A 16811-nucleotide genomic window follows, 5' to 3' on the forward strand; every position below is an offset into this window, starting at 1 on the left:
GATACAGTGACTGGTGATGATTATTACCTCACTGTGTTCAGGTTTCATACATTTCTATGGGTTATAAAATTAAAAAATACATAGTTCATCTTCATTGCACAGCTTGTCATAGGGATGTTTGAGCGTGGATAGTACTTCTATAAACAGTTTGCCTGTTAGGTGTCTGTGTTCAATAATCCTTTTTTTTTTTTTTTTAGTTTTATTACTGATTCTACTGATGTTTTTCCCTTGTCTTTGTGTACACATTACGACATGATCCTTTTTTAGTATAATACCATAAGTCTTTGATTTCCAAATTTGGGGGATTTGTAAACGCACTATAAAAACTTGCATATGTAAGGAGTACCCACTGACGGTTCTCCTTGTGAGCAAGATCCCTGATAAAACTAATCCTTTAATGTTTGAGCCAGTAGCCTTGTAAAATGTGTTAAAGAGTATGGAGATAAGTCGATTCCAATCTATGTGAAACACTTTCCTTTTTGCTGATGGGGTAAATAGACACCGAGCATTAATCATAAACAGTGGTGTTTTATTAGCAATATGCCGTTAAATTATTTCAGCATGTCTTGCTAGAATCTTAACAAGAAGTAAAAATCACCAATATAATTTTTATATGGAAAATGGAATCTGATCTTTTTTTTTTTTTTTCAGGGTAATGAGAAATGTGATTAAAATGTATGACTCAGAAGAACAGTATTCTGATGTTTTTTGTTGCCTTGCAATTAGAATAATTTTAATGATTAGGAGTGGAGTCAAAGTCAAATGCCAGCATCTTTAATAAATCCTTTCTCTGCCTATACAGATTAATATTGTAGATGCAAACTTTTTTAGGTCACAGTGCACCAGGCATCCATCAGAAGTCAGTGCTGCCAACCCAAACACTGCCTCTGGCATATACAATTTAATTATTAATAGTATGTCTCCTAGGTAAACTGTTACACAGTCTTAGGGCCTTGTTTTGTAGTCATTAAAATTGAACATGTTTATATTATTGAAACCCTTGCATTCAGTGTGTAGGCAGAGTTGATCTTAAAGTATCCAAAGAGAATTTACCTGCAGTTCTGTTTCACATTTATAGACATTACCCCAGTGTAGCTGTGGGATATAATTTTTAGCATTAACACATTTAAATACAGAGCTGTTTGTTAGCTTTAACTTTAGGCACACAGAGTAAACAGGACTTTGGCATCTATGCTTTTCAAACCTGTTGGTTGCTAGGAAATCAGTTTTGTGTGTGTTCAATCAAAGTGCAGTAAGCATGAAAAAATAATTCTGAAGATAAAATGGCATTTTTAAATTCTTTAAATTTGAAATCTTCAGTGGTTGTCCTGTTAGGGTCTTTCTTTTGTTGTTTTTTGGTTTTTTGTTTTTTTTTTTTTTTCTTTAAACCAGGCATCCATTTCAATTCTTTCATTTTAAAAGAAGGATCACATTTTGTAGATAAATAGTGTTTGTTGGTACCCATTATAGCAACAGTGTAATGTGAAATCAGAGCGCGCCAGCCTAATTCTTCCTCTTGGAATTGCTGAGTGTTAATGAGAAATTGTTTATAAAAAACTCTTGCAATATGAAATAATGAAAAGCTTGTTGTTTGTCTAATATTCTAGTGTTTGTCCAAGCAAACAAGTTGCAGCAGCATATTTTCTCAGCCCACGGACAAGAGGACAAGATCTATGACTGCACACAGTGTCCACAGAAGTTCTTCTTCCAAACAGAGCTGCAGGTACCACACTTGTTACCTGGGGGTTATAATAGCATTATGTATTTGATAGCTGAGTTCAAAGCTTTACTTGACATGACCTCCTCTGATACTTGCTCATCATCAGGATGGGAATGAGGAAAGGACAAGTGAAATTGCCAGTGATTCAACCCATGCTGCTTCAAAAAGGTGCTGGCAGAAAGCCACCTGATACAAACCTGAATTTCAGGAGCCACCTTTGGATTCTTGCTCTGTAGGTTGTTGCAGCTCGAGATACTCTTGAGGAGAGAGAGAAATGGCATCCTATTTTTCTGTTTGATATCCATAAAACATTTACTCAAGCAGTGAAATGGAAAATAAGTGTATTCTTTTGTCTCTAAATGTGAAAAGCTAAGCACTGGAGTAGGAGTGTAGGGATATGGGGGAAGTAGACAGAGTTTATCTTGGTTTACCTGCTGGCCATTTACCATAAATACTGACTTGGTGGGGAAAAAAAATAATAGGGTCAAATGAATGGTACACTGTCTTCTTGTGTGCTGTTGTCAGACTTGTTTCCTAATGGTAAACAAAAGGAGAGAGAAGAAGAAATAAATGTTGAACAAGATCTGAAAACAATTTTGGATGAAGGGATTATCTACTGTATATTAACATTCTGCACTGCTTATCTTGCAATGAGAAGTGGTGGTGTATTATTGCTGATGTGGTGTTACACTTTGAGACAACAGCAGAAGATTGTTTCTAAATTATTTTAGTTTATATTGAAGCATTAAAATAGGTTGCCAGAGGAAAAAATTTCAGGGACTCTGCAGGTCTACAGGGGTGGAACAAGGAGAAGTACTTGTACAGTGGGGCCTTTCCTACACTGTCAGCCATGTGGTTTTTATTTGGAATGAAGAGATTTTTCAGCACTTAAAGTTTTTCAGTAGTTTTTTATATCATGGGGCCCCCATCTCTAAATCCTTTGACTGAGGTGTCCACAATTAATTTTGCTTGGACCAGAGCTGGATTTCATCTCACCAACAGAGGCAAAAGGCTAGTGAGGCACGTGCGCATGTATGCCCATTTAGTATTTCACTTACTGAAAGTTTTACACACTGAAAACCTGATAATAATGTTTGGCATGACAATGTGAAATACTTCTTTGGAGAAAAAAAAAAATCAGAGTGCTTAAACCATGCATGAATTCATTGTGTGAGAAATTGGTATTTATATCAATTGCACTGCATTTTCTCTTTCCTAATTTCTTTCTGCATGAAAACAATATGGACTAAAGCCTTTCTGATAGCCTTCCCTACCTCTTTCTCAGTAGACCCCTAGGTCATGGGAGCTCCTGTAGTACTACACCTGTAACACTCCCAAGGTGCCTGTGCTGTATCTCTCTCCTATTTTTAATAGATAGAATTCTGTTGCATTTACTGTCCACACGACAGTGGGAAAGGAGGACAAGGAAAAGAAAATTAAAAGTTGGATGTTTAGGAAAAAAGACACTCATATATAGTGATGGACACAAAGAGTCAAGATTGAGTTCTTAAGTCAGAAAATGGTCTGGGTTGTGTAGAAAGTTATTGTACTTGTGAGAAAAATAAAGGAGAAACTAAGTGGAATGAGGAAAGGTCAGAAACTAGTTTTGTTGTATGTGATTCTTTCACAGCATGATTTTTGTGGAATCATTTTTTTTTACTTTTTTTGTCAAAAGACTTGGTTTTTTTTTTGCAAAGTGTTTCCAATAAGGTGAAACAGCTTTTTCAGGAGAAAATATGTAAAAATTTTTGGCTTACTGATTTTCACAAACTCTGTTTTTCATCATTGATTAATCAAAATGAGGAAGTAGGAAGAAGTAGGACCATTAGCAGTTTCTGGAAAGAGAAAGGAGAGATTGTTAGGGAAGAAAAAATAAAAAATAAAAAAAAAACAACTCAGGAAGAGAGAAGATGCAGGTATGCAAAAGACAATTATGAAAAGAAAGAATCAGGAACAAGAGGATAGAAATCAGTTTTAACAGCAGAATTCGGAGTGGATTTTTAAAACGCTGAATAGTTAACTGAATTCTGAAGATGCTAAATATACAGAGATCCAGGTGTAGTTGTGACATGTACAGTCACCTCCTTACTAGTCTGTCCCCCCCTAAAATATGCTTTTCTTTCAAAATACATGGAGTCCCAAGCATCTGGCTTCAGCTTTTTTATTGTAATAATGTTCCACTCAAAATTCGTCCATGCCCAAGACTGAGTGCAAGGTTTTGCTCTCTCCATCTAAGCCTAGTTCATTAAAACTTCAATATAACTGAAGCACCTGGTTTTCTAGTGAAGGGCACAAAAAGATACTGCTACAGAGAGACAAATTATGCTCTATATGGGCTAGGTGACAGTCAGTCTGTTGGGTGTTCCATGCTGCAGAAGGCTCTTAATAGATCACATCTCCATTAGAGACAGCCTCTCTCTGGCTTATCTACACTTGCAAAAAGGAAAAGGTATTAGTTTTCTTATGCGCTTAATTCTTTATGTTTATTATTTTAATTAACTTGGGTAGCCCCACCCCAGTTGAGAATGCATTATGTTTTAAAAAATGCAGTACCATCATGCCATTTGCATTCATTTGGGGGGATCACTGGCTTTCTGCTCTTACCTTCAGTTATCTACCCAGGCTGGTGAAAGGGCAGCAAAGCACTTAGGCAGAGCAGTAGGTACTGACCTTTGGAGTCTCCTTTTGCTGAAAATACATCAATCTCAAGCCCACTCTCATTTAAAACCTATTCTAGGAGTTATCACTTTGTTCAGGCTATCTACCAGCTGAAGCAGTGGCATCTTTGGCAACTAGCCTCCAGGTTATGTTTCTCTATCCTTTCACATTACCGTGGTTTGTGTTGGGGCTTGCAGTGTAACAGTGTATTTATTCCCTCTGCTAGGAACAGTTCCTTGCTTTTAATTTAAACGTGCATCTAGAGTGCATCTCCCATGCATGAGAGATGCTAACCATCTCAGATTAGAAGACATGGACAGCACTCCATGGCTGTAGGGCAGAGTAAGAACATGAACAAGGTAGAGCAGAGCAGAACACAGTAGCATAAGCACCCCATCCACATGTGTGGTACAGCTGATAATTAAAGGGAATGAATTAAGGGATACAGAAAATAAATGTATTCTAATGACAACTTGATATTTGGCTCAGTGCAGTTCTTTGCTTAGAATTTTCTGACTCCTGTTTCAGGAAGAGCAGGCTATAGGAACATAAGAATCCCCACATCTCATCTTGGGGAAGTTACTATACCCTCTACCAGTCTTCTCAATGCAAAAAAAAAAGTAGGACTCTCTTTAGACATTTCTGTGATTTCTCTCCAGAGCCATTAGGAATACAAGACAATCCCATAGGACCATATTCTGGTGAGAACAGAGAGTAAATGACCAGTCCTGAAAATCAAACCTGCAATGTGTTACTCAACCTTGAAGTTGAAATAATGAGATATTACAGGAATTTGTATTTTGTTTTAAGATATCTCCATAGCTCACTTTTCTCCCACCTTTGACACTTCCTTCAAACGGATTTGTGCTCCATAGCTATTGAACCAGCTTTTAATTTCTGGAGATACTACCTCCAAAGAAAGGAAGCAAATGGAAACGTTCTGTAACAGTTAGAAGAATATGTTTTAAGACTGTTCCAAATTGTGAATTTTCATACTCACATGTTCAAAAGGCTATGTGGTGTATTTACATTTCTGAAACAGAGCGGAAAAGGTATGTTCCTAAAAATGTTTAATCTTTAGAATGGAAAGCTTTTAATAAGACATGCTTAATACAATAAGGGCTTTTAAGAAATAGGCTTATAACAACCTTTAAAATCAGATAACCCATCTATGTAACAAATAAGGAAGCTGCAAGGTAGGTGTACTTATAGGGCGCCTAGATGTCACCCAAATACTGAAATGCTTCTAACTGAACACCTAGAGTATGACCATACAGTTCTCTGTACAGGGTGGATATAACTAAAAGCATCTTCTCCATTCATCATTCATAATACTGAACTTATAATTAATAAGGAAGTAAAGAAACTTACAGGTAATTTAACTTAATACTGAATTTTCATTAAATTATGATAAAGCAATTTGTGGTGATTAAAACTTCCCTTTCTTGCCCACATGCTGTCTCCAGTGCCTGTTTCATTTGCCTTAGTCTTTGGATTTAGGCTTAGGTGTTTGAGCCGGTGTTAGTGCTTCCCTTGGCTCTAATGAGGAGTAGCCATTCCTTTCCTATTTCCAGTCCTCGTGTTATTTCCATAGTCAACACAACATACCATGGTGTTTGTGAATGAGACACTCTTGTGAGGTGTTACCCAGAGTGAATAGACTCATTTAGATGTTGTTTTAGATGTTACTGTTTCAGAGAGGTACCAGTGTTGGACAGAACTGCTGAATAATTGTACAGGTTTTATCAGTGTTTTATCAGTGATGATAGTTAGTTCTGAATATGATACTAGCCAAGATTACATGACCTCTCAGGACCATTTTGCCCAGTACAAAAATTGTATCTCTTTTGGGTGAATTAGAGTGTTTACTTAACATTTTTTGACTAATAATTAGTTGCCCCTGGGGTAGTTAAATGTCCCCACTTTACAGACATGAAAACTAGGGCAAGAAATAATTGGACCAGCGGTTGTTTCCCATCCTGTTCAAAAGGGACCTGGCCTCAGTGATTCACGCCCTTGCTGCTTCCCGTCTGGACTTCATCAGCACAGAATACCTGGGCATGAAGCCATCAGCCTGTAGGATGTTCCAGCTAATACAGAGAGCTGCAGCACTCTTCCTCAGTGGCAAAGGAGACCAGGAGCTTATTCAGCCTGCTCTCTTGCTGTCTATGCTGCCTCCCTACATGTTTGTCCAGTTGTGCTCTAAGACTCAATCTTTAATATTCTTGGTGGACTGGGTCCAGCACATCTTAGAAATCACCTGAGTTCTTCCCATTTGGTAACAACGTGGTAGTTGACAGCCCTGCTTTGTCAGTGCTTTCATCAAAAGCTGAAGCTTGTTTGCACAGAAGCTAGAACTTTCTCAAAGACTGGCTGGGACTGTGGAACAGACTTCCACAGTGGTTAAGTATTACCATGAATGTCCTCAACTTACGCTTTTAAGAGGAAGGTGCACCTAGAGGTGCCAAAGGCCCCCTTCTCACATAAACATGTACCTGCATGTAGATTTCTAAACCTTCCCCAAAACCCCAACCCACAACAACAGAGCTCTTCCAAAACAAAACACGCAGTTCCTTCCCCAGGGAAATGATGAAAGAAAGAATGAAGCACTCATAGCAGATGTTACTCATGTTGCTTAAAACAGCAGAAGAACATTCTCAGCTCCTGGTACAAGCAGCTGGAGGAGGGCAGAGGCAGCATAGAAGAGTCTCCAGAAGTTTTGTGTAGCTTTATGTGTGTCCCTCTCTGGATGTCCAGTTTTAACATTTTCATATTCCAAGGTTAGCACTGTTGAAACTTACCTTCCAGTTTCTTCCTCATTTCTTTAAGGGTTAAACTTTCCAAATATCTTTGCATTGTGAAATGCTCCCAAAGATCTCAACATTTTAAAACGGCCTTTAAAATACCCTTGACCTGAGCCGGAGAAGAACTAAGCAAGCTCTAGGCTATTTCAAGAACTAAAAGGCCTGACTGAGACCTTTAGTGAAGACAGTATCAGAGCTGGGATTCAAATGCTATATTCTCTCATTGGGGGTTCAGCTAGAGAAAACCGCTAATTAACCTGGGCTGGGGTCGTCTCCTTGTGGCAGAGGCCTTCTGGGCCCAGCTGGGAAAGAGATTGGTGTGGGGATAGCATCAGCCATAGCAGCAGTGGCACCGCTACCTCCATATAGGATTGTTTTGCCAAGGCCCCAACAGTCGTTGAGTCTGTGTATCATGTAGGTCCCAACGGTGAGCCTTCCATGACAGCAGGGGAGACTATGAATAATTTATACTCTTTATACAAAAACAGGGACAAAACTTTCAAACCTGCAGGTGAAGTTAGATTTTCAAGGATGTTTTCTTCACAAAGAAAAGGCCTCAAAACATTTTTTTAAGTGAAACTGGAGATTAGTTCTGGCGTTTTTAGGTCCCCAGACTCTTAGGGTGAGGAGTGGAACATAGATGCTAGCTTTCTAGGCCCCAAAGGCCACGCGACAGCAGGGAATAATTCTGTCAGCTCTTCTTAAAAAGAAGCCTACCTGAAATCCAATTAACAATCAAAGCTTTAGGCCAACATTTTCAAACTCAGTGGCCTATTTCTGAGAGGGTGCTGAGCACCTCCAGCTGGAGTTAAGGCCAGTGCAAGATGCTGGTGCTGACTACATCAGGAAATCAGGTCATAAATACCTGAAGTTAGGAACCTTGATAAAAGCATAGGTACTGAGTAGCCAGAGCCTTGTTTAAGGTTTCAGCAAAACACTCTTGATGGCTACATACACCACATTCAGTCATGTTGGCCTTAGTCCTTAGCAGGCAGTCAGGTTGCTTTTGTCAGAGCAAATGCCTAGGAATCAGGAGAGCTGGATTTGGTTGCGAGGTCAGGCATTAACTTGCTCCACTTGACCAGGTATGCTCTCCATCTCATGAGTGAGGATGATGATAATACTATGTGTGCCAGAGAGACTAGGATTGTAATTAATGATTATATTTGGAGGGAACTAGACAGATCTGCATGCATTGCATGTATTACTATTTTGAGTGCTTCTTTTCCTGAACCCTTACTGTGCTTTCTGTTTCGGATAGTTATATGGATATTAATGTGCACCAGTATGTGCACTTAGTATTTTTCCATGTCTTCCAAGATTTAAAAAATTCAGACGTGTGTTCCTGAGACTTGAGACTTCTTTCCCTAGAAAGGAGAATTATTTTCTTTGCAAATTTTCTCAAAAAGCCAATCAAGAGAAGCATGGTGGAGGCACTCATGCATTAGCTCTTTAAGGACATACCTTCAAAGTGTTTCCCCTGCAAGTCTTTTGGTTCAATGTCAGACAAAGTTTAAATGCCAAAAAAAAAATACTTTGAATTCCCTTCTAGTGCCCCTTCCCTCCTGGGGATTGAGGGGTGTTATGACCATATTAGGTTTTCATGCAGTAATTCTTTTCTAAATAAGAAATTTCCAGGTTTGGAGCTTGTGAGTTCACCCGCCTTTGATTGGCCTATTCAAATGTAAACACTCCCTGTGGGTACTTCTTAGTTCATGAATATTTATAGCGCATTGCAAAGCCCACCAAGACCAAAGTGCCAGAGTTTTTCAGGGACCATTTTGATTTTACTAAATAGTTCTTGACAAAGATGGACTTAGTATTAACAGCTCTTACTTGTCTCCACATACTCTCCATATACTTGTAACTGTACATGCAACAGCCTGCCTGTGAAACCTTCCACTCTTTTTCCTGTAAATAAGCAGGAAACAATGTGTTCACAACATCCCTTATACATTCCCTGAGAGAACGTTCCTTAAATTTCTGGAGCAACTGAATCACAATTATGGGTTTGTTTTTTTCAGATGCTTGAGTGATATTGATAAAATTACAGAATGAATTGACAAAGACAGTGTAGCAGCTAAGTGATTAATATTGCCTTTAAATACACCTTTTTAATCTTGAAAAGAAATTCGGACTTAAGGAACAGTAAAATGGCAAAGGATTGGAAGCTAAATATACTGTCCAAACTAAGTAATGGGCTACATCCACAAAGTACCCATACAAAAATAAGCAATACTATATATTCCTTCTCTTTCAGGGGGGATAGAGTCATACTTCAGTGTGTATGTGCTTGAATGTATCTCCCTATTTTGCCTACTCTTTCCTGTTTATGCTCTTGTATGCCTGGATTCTTTTTGTAAAATATAGGTGTCTATTTAAAAAAAAATTAGTAGCAACAAAAAAAATTAACCCATACTTTGGATCTGTTCTCCTTGTTGCCTTGTAAGGTCAACATTAAATAAATTCTGCAGAATCAGGTAATATGCAGTTTGTAATCCTTGTGACTGCAAAGACTGTGCCATGCAAATAAGTTCAATGAAGTTTCTTGTCTCCAGTCTGAAAGCAGCATGAAACCATGGCAATCAGAATATAAACTACACTGTTCCTTTTGTTGCCTTGTTGACTCTGAAACATATCAGTGATGTTACGAGTCAACATTAACATCAAGATTTCTGATTGTTTTAGCAAATAGAACAGCAAGGTGTGTGAGATTTCGGCCTAAAGAAGCAAATCAGAAGTTGCTGAAAGAAAAGGAAAGTGCACAGAAAGGCAGAAGAAGAAGGAAATGAAAGGCAAAGGAGTAGAAGAGAAGGAGAATGGAGATTATGGGGCAAAGAAAGAAACAACACAGAAATAATAGTGCTTAGGAAGGCAAACATTTTTCTGCTAAGTGATGGTGATAATAATGATAAGGCACTTGTAAAAATCATGGTAATAATAAGGGGAAGTTCAGTTATTACATAAAGGCCTATTTCTACCCTCAGTCTTTGTAGAAACCTCTGTGAACATCAGGGAGTCCTGTTGTAGATTGAGGGCAGGGGAAGCAGTAAATGTATTCCCTGACCCACAAATAATCATTAGAAATGGAATTCTGCCCTTTGCAGAAAATGAGGTTTTATCATCTGTGCCCTGAACGTTTCAGCCTACACCTTGCCATTAGTCAGATCAGTTGGCTCATACACCTGGAGTAAGCAGAAGAAATAAGCACTCTGTTTGCATTTGAATAATTTCCCTGGTAGATCAGTTCAGTTCTCTTAATTATCCATCCATTAATTTCTTGCTAATGTAGTTGATATCGATGACTGATTTTCTGTGCTAAACAGGAAGAACCACTTCTTCATTCTAGGACGCATTCCTTCCTACAACTGCCCTGCTGTTAGCTACCAGTAGCTGCCATTATATTATCTTTCATCTGGCCCAGAGCTGACAACAGATGGCCATCTCCGGGACTGCCATCAGTGTGACTTTATGAAGCATCCAGCTATGGTGTACTGAGGAGCTTCATGGCCAGTTCTGCAAATCTGCCTCCCTTCCCCCCACCCCGCTGCTGGCCCCCCTCACTCCATCCCCATGAATAAGCTCCTCATTCCTGGCTTCACTCTCCACTGGTCCTGCAGTTTCCCAACAAGTGATGGCACAGCGGTATCACTGAAAGTTTGCTGCTCAAGGTCTCCCCCCCTCTTGCCTCCACAGCACTGGCAGAAGGTTGCTGTGGCCCTCAGGTACCCCAGCATCCTCACCCCTCCAAGGTTTTGGTGTAGGTAGAGGGGCTTGGTAGCAGCAAACCTGCCACCTCTTAAGATCTGCAGTCTGAACCCTTACCTTCTTCCATCACAGAGCTTAGCTCAGTAGCCTTGCATCTCCTCAAGCTCCAGGGATTTGGAGAGAGGGGGGATGTTTGTTCTTTGTTTTTTTTAATGCTCCACAAGACATGCTGCCAAACCAGGATTGAGTATATTAAGTGTGAAGGAAGCTAAAATATCGATTAGAGACCCAAAGTGGAGAAAAGTATAAAACTCACAAGCATCCTGATTCCATTGACACGTTAGATCATTTGGAAAAGCTGTTTCAGCGGGATGGCTGCTGTGCATTTTGGAGAAAGATATATTGTTTGCTCTTGACAGAGTTTTCTAAAGCAAGGTACCTCCAGAGCTGAACCCGTATTTTAAGAGAAATTCACATTTGTATCCTTTATTGTGATATTTGCAGCAATTCTACAGCTAGTAACAGTCTCTGCCCTCAAGCTATAAAGGAGTAAGGCTCCATTGTTGGAGAGAGAGCAGCCTTCTGTGTGAAAAGCTGAGATGTGGTAGGCAAGATGAATAGTGCTTAAAAGCAGTGCTTGCGGTGCTGTCATTTAGAACAGGAACACTGAGGATTTAAACGAAAGTGAAAGGCATGGTAAATGAATCCTTTAAAATTGGTCAAATTTTCAGCTGCCTAAAATAACAAGTTTTCTCCATTGATAGGTTCATTGAGTAGGAGGAAAGTTGGGAGGGGATGAATTCCCCTAGGGAGGAGGTGCAGATAGTTTGTAAAAACAAGGTGTGGTCAGTGATTCATAAAGAGACACATCCAGGAAACTCCAGTAAACAGCAATCTTGGCTCAGAAGTGGTGACTTCTTTTCCTTCCTTTAAAAAAAAAAAAAAAAATTACAATCATTAGATTTCTCCATTCCGAACATTAGTCAAAAAGGCTCAGATGCAGATGGCTACACAACTGGAGCTGTTCATTACAAAACCCCAAACAGGAGGAACAGCTTTTAGGTTTAGCTTTTCTACCTGTTATTGGGGTCAGGTTCATCATGCTTTGATCAAACTGAGGCTGAAATATGATTTGGGGTGAAAAAAGAGTGGATTTTTGCAGGCTCTCCTGATTACTTTTTTAAAATTGAGCTTCTTTTTTGTTCAAAGCTGAAATTGAATGTCCTGCACCCTGTTAACAAGGGAAGAGAGAAAGAGATGATTCAGTTCTCGTGAAACAATACTGCTGAGTTACACACATTCCTACATGCAGTTTTAGTTGTTTATCTGTATTGTTATAGTCTCATTTTGCAGCAGAATCACCAGACGCAGGCACTGATCATGGGTGTGTAAATCTGCTTAGGGATACTCTGTGTCAGTGAATATTCTGCTTCCCCCCTTACTTTGTGTGTATAGATGCGTGCCATGTAATAGAAAGAACCTGTGATATTGTTAAATATTAGTGGTGCATTTTGCTTTGCTTTGCGTTTGTAAAGGTGAAAGGTGATTGTGCAGGAAAATGGAACAGTATATTTGCTGTGAGACAGGCACTAAGAACTCACTCCCATACTCAGTTATAATTCATGACTGTACTGGTGGGAAGCCCTTATCCCTCTGTGGAGTTAATGCATCTCTACTGTAGCCTGCTGAGAGCACCCTGTGTCCCCTCCCACCATCTGTGCATTCACTTGCGTGCTTTCTCTCTCTCTTTACTGTGAGATCTCTTGGTGTTAAAACTGTCAGACTACTGCTGCCTGGTAAAGGTGGCTTTATGATGTGTATTAATGTTGAATTGTCATTTAAAGGGTGAGGAGGTGGGAAAGGGATATGTTACCATTTGTTTTAAGCTCTTGTTAGGAAATGCTGACGAGCAAATAGACAGAAAGGTAGATTTGTTTCTTCAAACAGCAAACAGCTTTGAACAGTGTATAGAAATTTCCACAATGTAGGGTAAGAGCTGTTGATGGCAAATGCATCTTTGTTCCCAAGCTGGGCATATTTTGCTGTTTCTTGGTGCAGTGGATCTCTGTTTCTCCATGTCAAGATCTGAACCAGTGGCATTGTAAATTGAATAATATTTATTTACCCATCAGCTAGCTTAGCTGACAACTCTTTTATTTTCTACAAGTTGATCTCCTCTTTTAGCTGAAAAGCTTTCTTGCAGGCTGCAAGTTAATTGCTTCTATGCTACCTGAGACTTGAAATGCATGTGACCAAGTGCTATAAGCTAGCACAATCTTACTTAAATAGGTAGTGTAAGATTTTTTATTATTATTATTGCTGTAAGGCACTGTCAGAAGACCGGTGAGACTGTCTAGCTTCGAAAGAACTGAGCCCAGTTCGCAGAGGTTTGAGATGATGCTTTATCAACCTGGCACCTTACCACAATATCAGACTCAGAATATGGTTAAAAGACCATGTACTTGACTGTCACAGCAATATTAATTTGCAGTGTTTCACTGAATGTAATCTTATGTAGCCTGTTGTTTGTATTCCTTTAAAACTTATAAATCAAATCCAGACCTGGAATACCAGTGTATGAACTTAACAGATGTGCTGCCATAAGGGACCTGCTAGGTTATAAACTGCAGAAATGATCTTTTTCTATTTCAGATTCCTAGCTTGTTCCAGGGAGATTTAGGAACCACAGAAGTAAGGTGGAAGGTCATGCGTTAGGACAGTAGCACCCACCCAGTGCTTGATGTTGGGTGTAATTGTCAGGAAATCCACCTCTAATCGTTTTATTATTCACTCATAGCATCCTGCCGAAGCTCCTGAGCAAAAGTAGGGCAAGAATGACTTCAGTAGCTTTGTGTCCAGGTTTTCTTACGTGAAAGATCACTTTGAGATGACACAGCTGAGTAGTCAGGCTGAAATCCTAGTTGGTATTTTATTAATTTTGCACCAAGATAAATCCTGAAATTCTGACAAACTCCATGACAGGTGAAATTCCTTCTTGCAGAATCTGCTCAGCAAGAGGCTGCTCATTTCGTTCTGTTCGGAGGCAGGCAACAGGAGGGCAGCTTTATAATCAGCCCTCAAAGGAGCCCGGGCCGCCCCAGAGCCTTGGACTGATTGAATAACTCCTGGGCCTCTTCCCCTAGGCCTCCATCAGCAGGGGTCCTGTGGAAAGCAATCTCCCGCAGACTGGCACTGAAGTGAGCTTTAAACTACTATTTTCTGCTCTCCAGAGGAGCCTGGAGTACTAAAAGATAGATGGACTGCAGATATTTTATGAGAAACTGTCAGAAGAAGAGCAGAGTAAATGTTTTTTTTTCCTCCTTCTTTGAGTCACACGCTGCATCACTGTAGAATTTCTCCCAGAATCTTTTACACTGAAAGTTGGAAATTAATTGGTTGCTAACCTTAATTTTCCCTCCTCCCTCTTCTTTTTCTTTTTTTTCCCTTCCCTCTAATAATTCTTTTCCTTTTTTTCTTTTTTTTTTTTTTCCTTAAATATTCACTTGGAGGCCCTTTGCTTAACCACAGTTGCAGAAAATCAGTACCATTTGCACTGAAATATTTATAATGACAGAATGAAAAATTGGATTCATTTTCTGGCCTGTAGCCGAACAGTCTGCAACTTTGCACAGCATTGTTTAGCATCTCTCATTCCTTCCTTTCATTGGGGTCGTTTTCAGACACACACACGCGCTGCCCATGCTTCAGAGGAATGCTTAGCAAAACACAGAGCCATTTTTAATCTCAGCCTTGAGAAAACAACTTGTGTCTAACCTTGCCACCATTTGTGGGGGGGAAAAAAGGGGGGGGTGTCCCCGGGAAGCGTGTAGAATCCCTCTTACAGGAGAGATTATAGAGGATGACATGTAGTAATCTGTCCTCTACAGCAAAGCGGCGTACAGCTGGAATTCAGCAAGTTGCTTCAGTGTTTTGCAGGGGAGGCAGGGTGAACTTAGCACCAGGCTGGATAGCAGGATCTCTCCAGTAATCCCTGTTCTGCCACCAATTCCCTTGGTGGCCTTGGGAATCTCATTTGCCCATGAAGGAAGAGGTTGTCAAAAGTTGCCTTTTGTGCAGGAACACAGACTGTGCCTGTAAAAATGCCCTGCACTTCTTTTCACCTCTAGAAAACAGAGGATGCTGGAACTGTACATATTTACTTCCCTTGCAGCAATGGTGTGAAGGTGAAGTGGTTGATGTTTGCGAAGTGCTTTGAAAATGAAAGTGCAGATCCTCGGGCTCCAATTTGCATCCCCTGCCAGTATAAAAGGTACCTTAGTCAGACAGCCAAGGATTCCCTCAGTATGCAGCGATTCCTGTTTATTTTGCTAGCTGGTTCTATATCACTCCCTTTTGGTTCTCACAGGTGTGTCTCAGACTCTGATAAATTCCAGGGATTTTTAATTGATATAACAATCCCGTGGGGGCTATTACGAGCTGTCATAAGTATGGACAGTCTTCTGAATGCTTTAACGTGCACTGAGGACTAAGGTGGCCCAATATTTGAATGTTTAGGCCGCATGGATTTATAAAAATATATAGTGGTTGTATTGGAATTAGTCTGAAAATGTACACAGTTTAGCAGAGAATAGTAAGTTTCTGCAGATGTTGGACTGTTGTGCAGAAATTAGCAGGGAAATATATCTGTGAAAAGTGGTGCTTTCAAAAACTGTTAGAAATTATTCTCTGGGGGGTTCTGTAGACTGTCTTGACAATTGTGTTAGTTTCTGGAAAAGCCCTGTGGCCAAAATCTTAATCCCTTATGCCTGAAAAGAGGCACCTTGAGACCATACTGGGTCCCCTAAGGAAGTGAGGTGGGTGCAGGCGTCAGATTCTGCAAGGCGTTGAGAAACTCCTGAAAATGCAGGTGCCCGAAATTGCCTATCAAGGTCCAAAAATGTCATCTTGCTGACTTCACCCATACCGAATTTACAACATAGCTCTGTTGCTGATAGCAGGTATCTCTGTATAGTACTAAATTATGATCTTTATTCCACATCACTCACCTGAGCTCAGATTTTTTATTTATTTGGTTTCCTCTGGTAAAGCTTCAAAATGTTGGCTCCCTCTCAGTGGTCTTAGGAGCACAGCCCAGGCAGGTGTGCCTATAAGCTGTAGAAAGGGATGGACATCTGCTGTAAGCATCAGTACAGCTCATTTAACACTGCACAGCATTCTGTGGTTTGTGATCAAGGCATACTTTTTATCATTCAAAAGTTTCTTACCAACTTGCATATTTGCCTTTTTACCATGTTCCCCAAGATAGTTTGACAGGTCAGCCTGAAGTGATGAGTGTTCTGACACAAACTGCATTGTGTCTTAGAAATGTTGCCTGCAGTTGTTTTACTGTAGTAGTGCTTTGATTTGAAAAGGAACTTTCTACAAAGTGGTGTGGTTTATGATATAACAAAAAAATATCCAATATTGTTCTGCATGTATTACAGATATTTTCTGTTTAGCCCTTATTATTGCTCTCTGATTTTATTTTTTTTCTTCATGTATGTAAGTGGAGAACAGTATAATTTTTGTAGTGTTTAACAGTTACTGAGAAGCAAAAATAATGAGATGAGAAGGTATGTGAGCTTTAATTGGAAATATTAAGTATATTTTTAAACTGACATTTTGAAAGCAGATTGCCCTGACAATTTAATGACATTTTAAGGGAAGCCATAGCCCCAGAGTGGGGTCTTTCAAATCCAGAAGTATTTCTTTGGTTGAGCTGACCAGAACAAAAATATACAGGTGTGTAAAATGCCTTAAGATGCTGAAAAAATTTGTGGGTACAATAGACTATAGACCACAGTGAAGTGGCAGTACAGACCTACTGGGATGACTCAGAACTGTTACTGAACATCAGGGACCATAAGAGTAGCCCCCAAACACATGTTTTATCTCATTGTTGAAGACACTACCTTTCTGGG

The 16811-nt window shown here is 39.7% G+C and overlaps 1 protein-coding gene across 9 annotated transcripts in view; it reads left to right on the forward strand.

Annotated features, from left to right (window-relative positions):
* The window catches only part of ZNF521 (zinc finger protein 521), a 235603-nt gene that overhangs the window by 206194 nt on the left and 12598 nt on the right, over nucleotides 1-16811 (forward strand). For all 9 annotated transcript variants that reach the window (XM_042797980.1, XM_042797985.1, XM_042797981.1 and 6 more), the window contains one exon: nucleotides 1608-1723. In XM_042797980.1, coding sequence (XP_042653914.1) covers nucleotides 1608-1723 — 116 coding nt within the window. The remainder of the gene's footprint in view (nucleotides 1-1607; nucleotides 1724-16811) is intronic.

The sequence above is a fragment of the Tyto alba genome, unplaced genomic scaffold, assembly GCF_018691265.1.
Source record: "Tyto alba isolate M040663 unplaced genomic scaffold, T.alba_DEE_v4.0 Super-Scaffold_27, whole genome shotgun sequence".
Lineage (NCBI taxonomy): Eukaryota > Metazoa > Chordata > Aves > Strigiformes > Tytonidae > Tyto > Tyto alba.